The following is a 15,981-nucleotide window of genomic DNA, read 5'->3' on the forward strand; positions in this document are numbered from 1 at the left end:
AAAGAAGAGACAGGCCTTGCCCAGGCAGAAAGAAGAGGGAGCATGAGTAGGTCGCAGCCCTCACCAGGACCAAGGCCAGCACAGGAAGAGAACACCCTGGCTGCTTTGGTGTGCTGAGACACCATCCCGTCCCTGTACGCAGACCCCAGCTCCACCCCAGACAACCAAGCTCAACAGAGGGACCAAGCAGTGTGTGTCACCCATCTAACCACTTTTCTCATGCAGACCCCAGCTCCACCCCAGACAGGCTCAACAGAGGGACCAAGCAGTGTGTGTCACCCATCTAACCACTTTTCTCACAGATGAAGAAATTGAGAATGAGAAATGGAAAGATTCATCCAAAGTAACAGAGCGACAGCACTTGAGCTCTGAACACTTTGCCAAGTGCTCTTTCCTCTGTGTGAAGCTCCCCTTCTGGCTGTCCTATTGGAAAGACAGTGTTAGTCATGATGCAGTGGTAGTCCCTTAAACAAGTCAGGAGAGTAGGTTCAGGCTGTCCTATTCTGAGAAAGTGTAGTGAGGTAAGGAGCTGCTTTGGAACTTCCTGTGGCCTGTGCCAAGAGGCAGGCACGTGGGAAGTGACTTCCTGAGGCTGAAGAGGATCCTGTTACCCAGATCAGGAGTCTCAATTGTCCTCTAGAAATTGGCATTTCGGATCTACACCTGCAAAGGTGGTGGCAGGTGAGGGTTCTGCCGTCTCTTCCCAAGCTTGCTTTGTCCTTGTGTTCAAGGCAAGACATCCACATACTCCTGGTCATTGTTCTCTGTGGGAAAAGCAGAGGACAGCCTTGAAACACCATACCCAGAAGCCACATCAGCCAGTCCCACTGGAGGGAAAGACCAGTCACAGAGCAATGTCAACAGCCCACCAAAGTGATACCTTCAAAGACTGAAGTACCACTGGGAACTTTCCTGGAAAACAAAGGTTTCTTGCTAAGTCTAGCTTCTGTATCTAGTAGTCGGTGTTTGCAGTCACTAGTGGAAATGCTGTGCTTCCTCAGAGTAGCACTATCTGGAGCTTGCACTAAAGAGGCAAATGCCAGGGGAGGAAGAGGATGCAGGGTGTTTTCCCTTTGTTCGCTAAGTGTCTGGGAGCTCACTCTGCCAGGTCTGACCATACATGAAAAATTGATGTGATGAGACACCTGCCAAGTTCTTTAGGAAGATCTTTCAGGGACTCTTTCTATTTGTAGGATGTGTGAGTATTTTATCACAGCACAGACAATACTACCACCACCCTAACCACCCCTAGCAACTCATTTGGATTTGCACAAAGGTCTGAGCCTGCCACCTTGTATTCATTTTTTAATGCTGTATCTGTGCGTCAACATGTATGTGTGTATTTGTGCATTTGTTCAGATAAACAAGTGTGTGCAGATACAGGTTCACGTGCACATGTGTACCTCTGTGTGTGGAGGTCAGAGGGCAACCCCAGATGTCATTCTTCAGGAACCATCCACCTTGTTTTTTTTAAACAGGGTCTTTACTGGCTGGGAACTTACCAACTAAGCTCGGTTGTCTGGTCAGAGAGCCCCAGTAATCCACCTGTTTCTGTCTCCTCAGAACTTCTTACAAGTATGTACCATGCTCAGCTGTTTTTAAACATTGGTTCTGGTGGTCAAACTCAGGTCCTCATGCTTACAAGCCAAGTATTTTACCAACTGGGCTCTCTCCCCAGCCCTTAATATTTGTGATGATGATGATGATGATGATGATGATGATGATGTAAGTTTTGGAGAAAAGAGCTGAGACTACATGTGTGGCCAGACCTATAGAAAGTGATGTGTTATAATGGATACACATTTCCCTGCATGGTAATGAAGGGACAGAGAAACAACAGTGATAGGCAAGTTTTATTTTAATCATTGAAACTCTGCTGGTTAGTTCTTATTGTCAATGTGACACAAACTAAAGTCACCTAAGAAGGGGGAACCTCAATTGAAGAATTGCTTAGATCACATTGGCCTGTGGCCATGTCTGGGAGTCATTATCTTGATTGATGATTGATGGAGGAAGGCCTGGCCTACTGTGGGTGGTACCATCCCTAGGCAGGGAGGTGGCCTGGGCTATATAAGAAAGTTAACTGAGCATGAGTGGGTGAATGAGTGATCCAGAGAGTAAGCTTGTACACAGTGTTCCTCCATGGATTCTGCCTACAGGTTCCTACCTTGATTTCCTTCTCTGACTGCTCTCAATTATGGAGTAGGACCTCAAAGTACAAGGCAAAATAAACCCTTTCTGCCTCCAGTTGGTTTTGGTCAGAGTGTTCTATCAGCGCAACTAAAAGTAACTAATACATACTCCACACTTAATCTTGTTAGAGAGGCAAGAAGTTTGGCGTAGCAGCCTGAAGGACAACTCTGCTCAGAGAGAAGAGCATAGGTGTGGCATACTTGCAGGCTCCCTCAGAACTCGAGTTCTCTGGTCCTTCTCTCGTGTTAGCACATCAACTCTGATCATTGTCACCTCCCACTGACAACTGTAATCTCTCTCATGCAGAATGTAGCCATACATTTCATCCTGAGAAATCTAATTGAACCAGAAATGTCTTTGAAAGTCTGTGTTCAATTCAAAATATGTTTCAATGGACAGATTCCAGATCTTTTTCCAAGAGCAGATTTCAAAGGTAATGGTAAACTCGAAGTCTGATGTGAGAGTTCTCCATTAGACTGTCTGCTCCCATAATTTCTAACCATCCTCTATGCCTTAGGGATATATGATGTGGAATAATTTTCTCTCCATTATTTTTATAAAGGAATGCTTACCAAAGACGGAGCAAAATTTAACAGGATAAGCCTTGGTGGAGGAGTTGACATGATTTTCTCAGTGAAAATCCGCCCATATGTTCATCTATTCCCAAACTTAAGTGGACTGCACACGGTCACAGAATGGATTGAAAATCAGCTTTTTGCCCAGGAACCTCACTTGCTCTCCTTCCTGGCTGTCTCAGCACAGACAGCTCTGTTTTGGCCAACTGCAGGAGCTAGAAGATGCTGTTTCTCAACATAGTGGAAATTGCTTTTAGCAGGATGAAGCTTTCTAGAGTAATGTCATTAAAAAAGTCATTGATTTCTATTGATTCTACAGATCAGGCCATGAGTAGATACAGTATTAGAGGTCCTTTCTGACCTCTGTGTCAAGATTCTTACCATAAATAGTACTCATCTCTAGCTGTAATCTTCTCCACGTTGGGAAGAGGCTCTTTCTCTTTATTGGGTTTGAAAGGTGAACCACCAGCCCTTGACCTGGCTTCTCATATTTGGAGATTAATTCCTCTAGGTTTGGGAAGATCTGTTTTGGAGCACCTTCCACAGTCTGTGAAAATATAAGAAAGGTTACTCATCATTGTGCAATTGTGGGTGCAATGCAACACTTGTTGCAACAGTGGTTTTTCAGGGCTGCTTCCGAGAGTTAGCAGGCAGAAAGCAAGAGGCCAGCAACTCATGTCTAGAGTTCCAACACTTGCATTTCACAGTGATGCCTCAGTTTTAAGAACAGCCTCTGACTCAAGATACCCTGAGTAAATAGAACTTTTAATTAATGGATTTTCAATTCAGTCCACAGAATTGAGTTAACCTCCTGTTTGGCAAGTTTGTCTAGGGCAGGTCTTATTGTAGATTCACTGTAGCAGGAACCCCTCATCCTAGATCTAAGGCAGGCTCTACCCTGCTGCCACACTTTGCCATAGTAATAGGCAAATAGGTGGACTTCTGATGGGAAATGCAAAATACATAATTTACCTATATGATGCATATGAAATTTCCATGTGGGGAAAGCAAATCGGAAACAAGTCTCCATTTAAAATGAAAGTAGGACTATTCACAAGTCAGAGTGAAATCACAGAAATAGCAGTTAGAAACCAAATACTGTTGGCCAGTAGGACCTTAAAGAATTTGTGTAAGGGTCCAGAGAGACGGCTGAGAGGTCAAGCGTACTGGCTGCTCTTGCAGAGGGCCCAGGTTCAATTCCCAGCTAACAACCATCTGTAACTCCAGTTCCAGGGGACCCGATACCCTCTTCTGACCACCTTGGACATTGCACAACATGGGTGCACTTACACACATGCAGGCAATACGCTAGTACATGTAAAATAAAAAAATAAATAAAATATTTTAAAAAATAACTTGAAAATAAAAAGAATTTGCTTCCGCTCATTTCTTGTACTTGGTTTTCTTGATCAACCCTGTGGTTTTCACTTTGCCCTATGTCAGCTATAGAGACAGGCAGTAAACAGAAGGTATGCGCAGTGTGGTTAACCTCCAAAACAGAGACATAGGCTGTCACCGAAGTGATCTGTGGGGGCATGCCTCCCTTGAAGGGGGTCATATCAGCCCAAAGAATCATCCACTGCAGGCCTGTGAGAGCAGAGCCACCCCTCAGCCAAATGCCCCTGCATCTGACTTAGATGCCATTGAAGACCTCTGTTCTGTCCAGACAAGAGACAAAACAGAGAATGAGAAAGTATACAGACTTTCCCAATGTATACAATAAAAAGGAAAAAAGTTCCAAAATGAGTTGCTTTTTAGAGGTATTTTATTTTGAAGTAAATTCAGACACAAAACGGAAAAAATAATAAAAACGAATTCCCCATATATTCTCCATTCATTTCTATATAATATTATATTTGTTTGCTTTTTATTCTATCTCTAAAATATATGAGCATATATACATTTTTGTTTTTGAGACAAAGTCTCATGTAGCCCATGATGACCTCAAATACACTATGCAGCTGAGGATGAATGATCTTCAATTTGGGATCTTCCTGCTTCCACTTCCTAACTGCTGGGATTATAGTACAAGCCAACACCCAGTTTACATATGCATATTCTTTTTTAAAAATTAAGTGCTTAAGTTACAGGCATGATATCCCTTTAATCAATCCTAAGTAATTTAGTAGTTTCAAAAAGCAAAGACATTACACAAGCACATTATAATGATTAAAATGAGAGGATTAACTTTTGTGCAGTGCTATTTGTTAACTTATTTGAATTTATTCAAATTCCACCTATTCCCTCAAGAATTTGCCTCAGCAAAAGAAAAATTAGATGCTTAAGTTGTTTGGGAATTACTGTATATTCTTGTCTCTTTCAGATATTCACAGTGAATATGAGCATATTGAAGTTCTTTTTCAGAAAGATTATTTCAAGACTTTCTTAGTAACTAAGAATTCCATTACATTTATTTTATTATACTTATCCGCCCCCCTCCGGGTCTTTCTTTTTTTTTTTGAGACAGGGTCTCTCTATAGCCTGCTGTCCTGGAACTCACTATGTAGACCAGGCTGGCCTTGACCTCACAGAGATCTGCCTGCCTCTGCCTCCCGAGTGCTGGGACTATAGGCGTGCGCCAACACTCCCAGCTTATTATACTTAGTTCTTAAAGCAGTTAAATAAGTTCAAAAGAAGCAAGATTTCCCTGTTGAGTTAGCAAACCAGAAAAATCAAAGAACTCCCTAAAACTTGCAGTTATCTGATGTCTCCTTTTACATTTTCAAACCATGAAAATATTTATCCTGAGCATTCAGACCTCTCTGCACCTTCCTTCCCACACCTATCCTGGAGCACTGTTTAGTTTTCAAATCAACAGTGGTTTTACATGGAATTTAGGTGCCCATTCTTTTGAACTCAATAGGAATGGGCTTGAGTGTCTCTGTAGTGTGGAATAACCAGAGTTACTGAAAAGTGGACCGAAACTCCAGCACCCTCCTATTTCAGAGTCAGGCAAAGCTGACTGTTGATTTAACTTGGTATGGTGCTTGTGTTTTAGAATGCCTCCTCCAGGTCACATCTAGGGTTCAAGGGATCGCCTAAGGTTCTCCTCTCCTGACTTTCACACTATTGTGGCAGTCCTTATGTAGTCTTACCTGTATCTTGTAATATCCATACTTCTCTCTGAAGATTCGATATGTATAGACAAAATTTTTAAACCTGTGGAAAAATCATTCTGTCAATCATAATATTCTTATACAAAGATCTATGTAACAGCTGTCATCATATTTTATATCTTATATGCAATACATTTTTTCAGTCTTGGATCACAAGAATCCATTGGTTATCCTCAGATTCTTTCATCTGTGAGGATTTGAAAGAAATAGCGGTTTTGAAATGTGGAGCTTTTAGGAGATGATGGAGTGTAGGCTCTAGCAAAGCAGACAAGGGGAAAGAATTCATAGCATCTGTGTCTTGATGCCTCTTTAGATATTTCACATAGCTCCAAGTTGATACTTCTCACACAATACCTTTTAGCCTCACCTGTACTTTGTATTAAATGACTTGACCTTGACTGAATGCACACCACATAGCACACATGTGGAGGTCAGAGGACAATTTGCAGGAATTGGTTCTCTCCTCCTACCATGTGGATTCCAAGATTGAACTCAAGTCATCAGGCTCTGTGAAAGTGCTTTTACCTCCCGAGCCATCTCACCAACCCAACAATGTGCTCTTGTTCCTTATTGGAACAGAAACCATTAGCTAAGTCATTTAAACCTAATTCAGAAAACAGATCTGATCTAGTACTTTTCAAAATGACAAATAGCATAAATCCTTCAATTACAAGATGTCATCAATGATAATATACATCATTTTTTAACAGCCTTCAGCGGTTAAGAGCACTGACTGCTCTTGCAGAGGACCCAGGTTCGATTCCCAGCACCCACATGGCTACTACAAACCATCCTTAACTCCAGTTCCAAGGGAATCCGAAGCCCTCTTCTGACCTCCTTGGCATTGCATGACATGGGTACACTCACATACATGCAGGCAATACACTCATACACATAAAAAAAAAGATACAATTTGGCCGGGCGTGGTGGTGGCACGCCTTTAATCCCAGCACTCAGGAGGCAGAAGCAGGCAGATTTCTGTGAGTTTAAGGCCACCTTGATCTACATAGTGAGTTCCAGGACAGTTGGGGCTACAGGGAAACCCTGTCTCAAAAAGACCAAAAAAAAAAAAGTCTCTTAACTGCTGGACATAGAAGTTTTACAATATAAAAACTGAGAATCAAAGGCATTGACTATCCGATGACACATTCCTTCCATGCCAAAGAATCAAATGACTAAACTTATAACAGAAACAGCCTGTCAGCAAGCTTCTTCCAGCTTTTAGGTCCAGGTGACAGGCTATGTGAGGCATCAGCACTACCTGACTAGAGGTTTTGGCAACTGACTTCAAATCCCAGTCTTTCCTGTGGGATTTCCTAAGGCCAGAACAAGCCAGCAGATGTCCCCAAACCACATGGCAAGCCAGAAACAGTCTGACATGGATCTTTTGTCTTTCCCCCATGGGGCAAAGTATCCATAGTCTAAGAAGAGGTCTGGAAAATATTTCTTCAGAGAAGTATTGCTCAAATTAGAATCTAACCAAAGGCTACAATGCATAGGTGATCTTATATGTTAATTTTTAAGTAAATTTTTAAAAAATTATATATTAAATTTTCAGTTTAAGAAAATCCTCATGCTGGGCATGGTGGTGCATGCCTTTAATCCCAGTACTCAGGAAGCAGAGATAGGCAGATCTCTGTGAGTTCAGGGCCAGCCTGGTCTACAAAGTGAGTTCCAGGTCAGCTGGCTATAGGGAGACCCTGTCTCAAAAAGACCAAAGGGTAGCGGGGGGAAGAAAAGAAAAAAGAAAATCCTCATTAAGGGATGAGGAAATACTAAAACAAATGGAGGTTCTATGTTAATTAGCCTCAAATGCTGTTCTCTAAGCTGTAAAGACAGACATTATCCAAATAATAAAGCCTTTTTGTCTGTTTTGCAAAATATTTTAAATGAAATAACAAACCATGCTGCAGTAATTCTTTCCAAGAATTACAAGTAATTTCTTTACAAGAAATTGACTTACTGGACTTGTGATACCTATATACATTTATTTTGGAATGTATACCAAAACCCAACAACAACAACCAGAAAAACCCTGTACAAGATTACAAAGCAGCGAGATTAATAGCCACTTGATATGATGCTATGACTTGAATGTTTGTGTTCTTCCAACATTTACGTTGAATCTTAATCCACATTGTGGTAGTATTAAGAAACGGGGCCTTGGGCTGGAGAGATGACTCAGTGGTTAAGAGCACTGGCTGCTCTTGCAGAGGACATATGTCAATTCCCAGTACCTACATGGTGGCTGACAATACTCCGTAACTCCAGTTCCAAGGGATCTGACCTCTTCTGGCCTCCACAGCCATTGTATGCACATGGTGCACTTATATACAGGCAGGTAAACAGTCACATAAAATAAATTTAAAATAAAATCTTTTTTAGAAAGTAACAGGGCCTATGGCAAGTCATTGATGTTCTGTCCTCATGAATGGGATTAGTGCCATTTTTTAAAAAAACCTTCACAGAATTGCTTGGCCCTTCTGCCCTTTATACCATATGAGGACACAGTGTATCTCCTCTGAGGATCAGGTGCCATCTTGGAAGCAGAGAGCAAAAACCTCATCAGACACCAAGCCTGCAAGTACCTTGACCTTGGACTTTCTGCCTCTACAACTGTGAGAAATCAATTTCTAGTATTTATAATCTGCCCAATCTCAAGTGTTTAGTTATATAACAGCAGGAAAAGGGCTGAGATACATGATTATATCTATTAAAAATAAAGACATATCTATACTACTTGCTTTTCTTCCAGTGTGCACTTACAGTAAAGGTTTGTAAAATGACCAGCTCCCCTCCCTCCCCACAGGGCTTTCTACCTACAGTGCCGTGGCAAGGAGGGAGCGCCTTCCAACCTTGCTGTCACAGTCTTGCTTCTACTTTCTCTTGGATTCCAGTTGATCTTGTCATACCCCTTGTCCCTGTTTGTCAGTCATTTTGAAGACAGTTACAGCTCCCTCTTAAAGAGCCAACACACATACGTAGGTACGCCATATCCTTTCTCTGAGTGCCTCTCTATCAACCCCATGCTTAAATCTGCATTAGAAATCTCTTAATAAAGCTTATCTCTGCTTCGGATTGACTCATCCTGAAAATCTTTTCTGCCGTGAGTGCAAGATTTTCAGCACCACCTCTTTGGAGACCTCTGAATAGAACACAGGCTGCTGCAGGCAGCCACACGGACCTGAGTCTCTATACCCCTCTGCTGTTGACACTCTCCCTCCAGGTCCTGGGCTGGTCCTCCTGCTTAGTCTTCCATATCACTATGTTACTTTACCTCCTTGTTGACCCCATAAGCCCCGAGTTATTGTCACTTATATTAGTTGCTTTTCTCATTATTGTGCCAAAATACCTGACAACAGCAACTTAAGGAGGAAAGGGTTTGTTTTGGCTCATAAGTTTAAGGGAGGATACATTCCACCTTGTCAGGGAAAGCATGGTGGCTCATCACACTGTGTCCACACTCAGGAAGCAGAGACAGGGGAATGCTGTCGCTCACCTTAATTTCTCCTTTTTATTCATTCCAGGTCCCCAGACCCATAATCAGAAGTGGATCTTGCTCCCTCAGTCCAAACCCTCCAGAAATGCCCTGACAGACATGCCCAGAGGTGTGTCTCCTATGTGATTCTAAATCCAGTCGACAGTGAAGGTTAGCCATCACACCTCATACCTCCAGATGTTGGCTCTTGGCTGATGGTTGCTATCTCCAACTGTTTTTTGTATGACTTTTTGACAATTTCAAATCATGTATAGATTGTTCAATCCCCTGATTTCTAGCTCCTTGAACTCCTCTCCAGTGATCCTGTCCTCTACCCACCTCAGCCGCCCATTCTCATGCTCATAACCAACACTGGTTGTCATTTGCAGGACCAAGAGAAAAATGAAAGCATAAGGCCCTTTGAAGTTTTATTTTCTTTTTCTTTTTAATTTTGACATAGTGACAAACTAGAGTTAAACCAAGAACAGGGTTCTGTGAGTTCAGGGCCTTGTGTGATAATATGAAGATTCCTGTTCACAAGTTTGAACTTGGTGCTGCTGAGAAGTGCAACTCTTTCATGATCACAATTCCAGACAATCATCACTTCCTATCTCTTTCTTAGTACGCTGACCCCACAATTCCTTGACCCATGGTCTTTCCAATCCATTGATTCCCTTCCCTTCACTATTTTTACTCATATCCCTTCACTCCTGTATTTATCCAGTTTATATTACTTAACCATCATTATAATCATTTCTTCAGGAGATGTAGATAAAGATTGATATAATTATATGAGGAAGCATTCCTAACATGATGGTTTGACTTCTAAACTTCAACTTTATGATTTTATTAGTTTATGTGGTATGAAAGTAACACACATTCTATAGAAACATACTTCAAATCTTGAGGTTTTGATTAATAAGCTATCCCACTCTCTCAAGATGCTGGACAGAGTAAGCCACTGTGCTCCATCGGTCATGCAATGACAAAGAGAAACAATCAGTTCTGAGGTACACTGTGTTGTAAGGATATACGGTGTTTGGTGTGTTAGATGTAATGTGTGTAATTTTTTACAGTATTTTCAATTTACATGGGCTTATTGGGACATAACTTCATTTAAGTTAAGTGCATCTATCTTTTCAATTCCTTTATTACCTTTAGCTCTGTTTACTCAGGTAGCAAGCCAAACCTTGATTAAATCTAACTCTCCTCATCTGTATGTAGCTGGGGAGAAAACACTCAACCATGTAACTGGTTTTGTCTTAAATTGATGAAGACCCTCATTTGAGCTCTTCATGGTTTCAGGGAATCAGTCCATGTCTTCGGTTCATCAGAAATACTTCTCTTCTGTACCTTCTCTTTTCTCCTTAAACTCTTACCTTCAGCTTACCAATTCTCACTTAAAAATATTTTATTTATTGTTTTTATCTTATGTGTATGAGTATATTGCCTGTGTGTATGTACGTGTACCTGTGTCATACAGTGCCTGCAGAGGTCAGAAGAGGGCATCAGATCCTCTGGAACTGGACTTACAGACAGTTGTTAGCCACCGTGTGGGTGCTGGGAACTGAACCTGGGTCCTCTTCAAGTACAGCCAACATTCTTAATCCCTGAGTCATTTCCCACCATCCCCCAAATTCTCACTTTTAATTGATGACTTCACTGAGAAGATGAAAGCAATCAGGAGAGAACAGCAGCCCTCCACCACACACTTATCAGTCTCCCCACTCAGATACTCTGTCACACCTATCAGCACCTGAGGCTTGCTATGAGAAAACACACTAGACACTACACTTTTATCACTGTAGATGAACTTGCAAGTGGCTCTCCAAAGCTAGTCCCCCTTACTTCCCCTGAAAACCTGTTCCCTTTCATCTATTCAAGAACACAATTCCAGCAATACTTTTCCCTCTCTCTGACATCATTATTCTTTACTCAACAGACTGGGTGATCCATTTATAAACTGTGAGTTAGATCATGTCATTCCTCTGCACCAAAAATCTAAGCTTAGAATAGTCATGCCAATTTTAGAGGAGAAAAAGATTGGGGGAGGGGATGGGCCTGTCTCAACAGATCTTAAGTCTCCTTACAAAACTAGTGAAGAGTTGGTTCCAAGGAGGAAGGCATTAATAACATGTAATAGCCCAGAAGCATACCTACACATGTGTGATGGCTTGATAGGTTACAGTTCTGGCATAACCAATTGGTTAAGAGAAGGGACCATTTGTCCAATGGTAGCATTTTCATGTTGAAACACATAAACTTAAAGCTCTGCTTCATATTTAGAAGACTCCATTATGAAAATAGAAAACATTAAACTTCAGAGAAACAAATTTAGATAAACAGCTTAATGACCTTGATCTAAAAAGTTTTTTAATTGTAAAATTGCAAGGTATAAAATAGATTAGTAAGTTTGGTTTATAAAATTTAAGCTCCTATTCATCAAAATAGGTTATTAATAAAGTGAAAAAGTCCAGAGAGTGAGAGAAGACAATTGCAGCATGAATATATAGTGAAAACACAAGGACAATAAGAAAAGGACAAAGGAAAGGCCAATAAACATTTGAAAAGAGGTTTCTTTTTTTTAATCAGAAAATACACATTAAACAACAGAAAACTTAAGTCTCATTCCATCCCAGATTAGCAGAGATTGAAGAATTTATTAATGCAAAATATTGGCTGTGATGAGGACCTAGAGAAAATGTAATATACTAAGGATTGTAGTGTAACATCTTTGAGAACAATCTGGCAGAATTTAGTGAAATTAAAATGTGTATATTTTGTGATAACAATACTGAAACAAAACAGATAATGTTAATATTTTATTATCAAAAATAAAATACTGGTGAACATAAGCATTTAGTTCACTTAATATATAACAATAAATATAAAAATCATGTAAAAGCATAAAGTAATAAAATACACAGTGAGTTCTAATATGATTAAGTTGAATCATTAAAAGAACTACAAAAACAGGGGCTAGGGAGATGGCCCAGCAGTTAAAGAGCTTGCCAGGCAAGTGTGAGGGCTGAAGAAACCCATGAAATGGCAAGTGGGTGTAGTGGCCTGCCTGTAATCCAGCCCTAGGAGGTGGAGACAAGGTATTCCCAGAGCAAGCTGGCTAGCGACACTAGTCATATCAGTGAGCACTGGATTTGACCCTGCCTCAATGAATAAGGTAGAAGAGCCATCAAGGATAATGCCCAATATCAACCCCAGGCCTCCACATGCATATACACATGTACATATGTGCACTTAGACACATGCAAAAATATATATGTGCAAACATTAGAAAAAATGGGGGAAATCCTACAAAATAAAATAAAATGTCACAAAGAGTAAATTCCTGATAATCATGAAAAGTGAAAACTAAATAGTTGTATTCAAGTGAAAATTTCAAAATGATGACTAAGGAAAGACAGAGGAAGGGATGAAAAGAGGGAAAGCTGAAGAAGGAAGAGAGGAGGTCTGAGGGGAAGAGGGAGGAAGAGGACGCACATCAGTGGTCTCTTCAGTGGGTTCTGAAGATTTCTTTCTGGGCAGATTTTCAGCTACCAGAAAAGCCCTCTTTATTTACCCTAGCTAAAGAATGCTAAGGATGTAGGAACCCCAAACACTTTCCTTTGACTTGTTCATCTTTTTTTGATTGATCGATTTTGATTTTTATGTGTACGTATTGCTTGCATGTATGTAAGTGCACTGTGTCATGCAATGAATGCCCACAGAGATCAGAAGAGGGATCTGGATCCCCTGACGCTGAAGCTATGGACGATTGTTAGTTGCCATGTGAGCCGTCTCTCCAGCCCCTGACTCATTCATCTTTAAATACCATCATATCATCTGCAGCTTTGAGAAGATCCTCCTTGAATTTTAAACTTTATAGAGATTAATATTTTTAATTGAAAACAAGTTGCAGATTTTGCTACACAATCCTTTAATAATCTTGATGGAGCGTTTTCTAGATTCCAGGTTATTGACTTTTCACACAAACACAAAACACAGAACAGAACACGTAAACATATGAAAAACACTAAACGCTAAGTTTATTCATTTTTTTCATCAACCTCTTAACAGTACTAGGAAGCTATGATTTTGTTCTTCAGCAATTCTTTTTGAGGGGGTAATTTTTTTAACATTCAGGGGGAAAAAATCTAGATCCTTTAAGAAACTGACCTAAAATAGCAATCTAAAATAGTTTATATCCCTGATTATTTTCCCTGTAGGTTGGAGAGGGTGGGGTGGGGAAGAGATAGTCAGAGGCTGTTTTTCATAAAGAAAGGAGTTGATGGGCACCTAGCACTTTCTTATCTTAACCTCCTGTCTTCTTATAAAGCTGTGTCATAGTTTCATTTCTGTGACTGTTACAAAGTACTCTACAAAACTGACTTAGGGGAGGAAGGGTTTCTTTTAGCTCATAGTTCCAGTTTGTAGTCCATCTTTGCAGAGAAGTCACAATAACAGGAACTTGAGAAGCTGGTCACACTGCATCCATAGTCAGGAAGCAGAGAAGAAATGAATGCATGCACGCTTGCACTCAGCTCACTTTCTCTATCCCCTCCTGCATCTTCTTGAGGCAGTTCAAGATCCCCTGTCTAGAGAATGTTGCCATTCACAGTGGGTAGGTCTTCCCACCTCAGTTTACATAATCAAGACAATCCCCTACAGATATGCCCCCCACCCACCCCCGTCAATCTGATTTAGACAACCCCTCATGAAGACTCTGTTCCCAGGTGATTCTAGATTGTGTGACATTGATATGTAAGGCTAACCATCACACCATGATAATAAAACAATAGAATATCACAGTATCCTCATAATCCACATGCTACAGCAGTAACCAGACTTGCCATCTTTACCACCTAGGGCTCTGTACAGACAGCTGGTGGTGCAAAACAGCTGAACTGATGATTGTAGGCTCTGAGAGCTTCAGTGAGATGCCTTGGGATGGAGCCCAGGAGATGAACTTTTAAAAGAAGTCTCCCACTACTATCCAAACCTAGGACTTAACATACTGAACTTTAATTATACATTCATTTGCTTGCAATTCATATTAGGGTGTAAGTTCCCCAAGGCCAGAATCATGATGTCTGTTTTATTTATTCTAGCACACTCCTCAACTCCTAATGCATAGCTAATAAACATTTACTAATTTATACTGAAAATTTTGAGCCTATATGATGAAGTCTTACCTGGAGAAATAAGAGGCGTTGCAATGCTTTTGAACAGAAAGACTACCAGTAAATTTTTGTCATTAAATTTTAACTTACATTCCTACCCCCAACCTGTCCCTGAATTCCACATTCATTTAGCCACATGTCTACTTAACATCTCTTGAATGTCTATGAGCTATTTCAGACTTGGAGTGATGGTCAATACCCCAGCACAATTCTTGTATTGGATATTCTATATCTCACATCCTCCTTCTCCACTCTGCTCTGTGCTCCGACAGTGGGGCCCCCTTGCCTTTGGGTTTCTAATTGGGCTCAACCAGTGGAAGACATGGACACAAACAGCATATATGGAGAATGAATAAGGATGTTCAATCAAGAAGGATTAAATAAGAGTTTGAATGAATTCATCAATAAAGGTACACTAATGTAGGACTTAGAATTTAATGTATTAACTTACATATCTCAGTGTGGTGTAAATGCACTGACAGAGTGCTAGAATGGCTAAGCAATTGAAGCTTGGATTAAATAGTGACTTATATTCAAGAGATTGAACTGTCAAAGCCTCCCTGGTATTCTATGGAAAATGGAATCTGAAAACTCAGGGAGATGGAAATGTTGCAGGAAACCCTAAGTTCAGTCCCTAGCACTGCATAAAACCCCGTGCACAAAACCCATGCTCCAGCTTTGCTGCCTGTAACATGCATCTCTCTCTTAGGCTGGTTTCACTCCCTGTATACAGCTCTAGCATCTCCAACATCTTGGGGTCTCCATGGCAACCCAGGCTTCACTTTCATAGCGTTACCTCTCAGAGGCTCTTGATCTGTCAGCCTCCTTCCTCTAACCCTTCCTATTCCATTATTCCCCTCTCTCTTTTATTGTATTGTAGTGTGTCGCCCCTCCAAGGAAGCCCCACGCCATGGCCCCTAACTAGTTTCCTGACCTCTATTCCAACATCAGTTTTGAAAAACTCTAAGCATTTCCACTAAAATCAAGAACAAGATAAAGATGTCCATTCTCTCCATTCCCATTCAATCCCATTCAATACAGTTCTTTAAATTTTAGCTAGGACAATAAGACAGGTGAAGGAGACAAAAGGGATACAAGTGGAAAGGAAGAAGTCAAAGTTTCCTTGTTTGAAAATAATATGATTCTATATATAACCCTAAAGGCTCCACCAGAAAACTCCTAGAGCTGATAAACACTTCAGATCTCTGTGAGCTCAAGGCCAGCCTGGTCTGCATAGTGAGCTCTAGGCCAGCCTAGGCTACAAGGGAGACATTGTCTCAAAAAGACCAAAAAATAAAAAATAGATAAAATATAAAAAACCGCAAAATAAATCTAACCAAGGAAGTGAAAGATTTGTGTAATAAAAATTTAAGACACTGAAGAAATAGATTGAAGGAGATAAAGATAGCAGAAGATGGAAATTAAATTAAATTATAGCAGGA

At 40.6% G+C, this 15,981-nt stretch overlaps 1 protein-coding gene across 1 annotated transcript in view; it reads right to left on the reverse strand.

Moving 5' to 3' along the window:
* Nucleotides 1–230: 230 nt before the first annotated feature.
* The window catches only part of Sh2d1b (SH2 domain containing 1B), a 30,485-nt gene continuing 14,734 nt past the window's right edge, over nucleotides 231–15,981 (reverse strand). Inside the window, exons 2-4 of the mRNA XM_008849077.2 lie at nucleotides 5,864–5,927; nucleotides 3,150–3,315; nucleotides 231–764 (exon numbers count right to left, since the gene is read on the reverse strand). Coding sequence (XP_008847299.1) covers nucleotides 727–764; nucleotides 3,150–3,315; nucleotides 5,864–5,927 — 268 coding nt within the window. The 3' untranslated portion in view covers nucleotides 231–726. The remainder of the gene's footprint in view (nucleotides 765–3,149; nucleotides 3,316–5,863; nucleotides 5,928–15,981) is intronic.

This window comes from Nannospalax galili, unplaced genomic scaffold (genome assembly GCF_000622305.1).
Source record: "Nannospalax galili isolate Female #2095 unplaced genomic scaffold, S.galili_v1.0 scaffold884, whole genome shotgun sequence".
Taxonomy (NCBI): Eukaryota; Metazoa; Chordata; class Mammalia; order Rodentia; family Spalacidae; genus Nannospalax; species Nannospalax galili.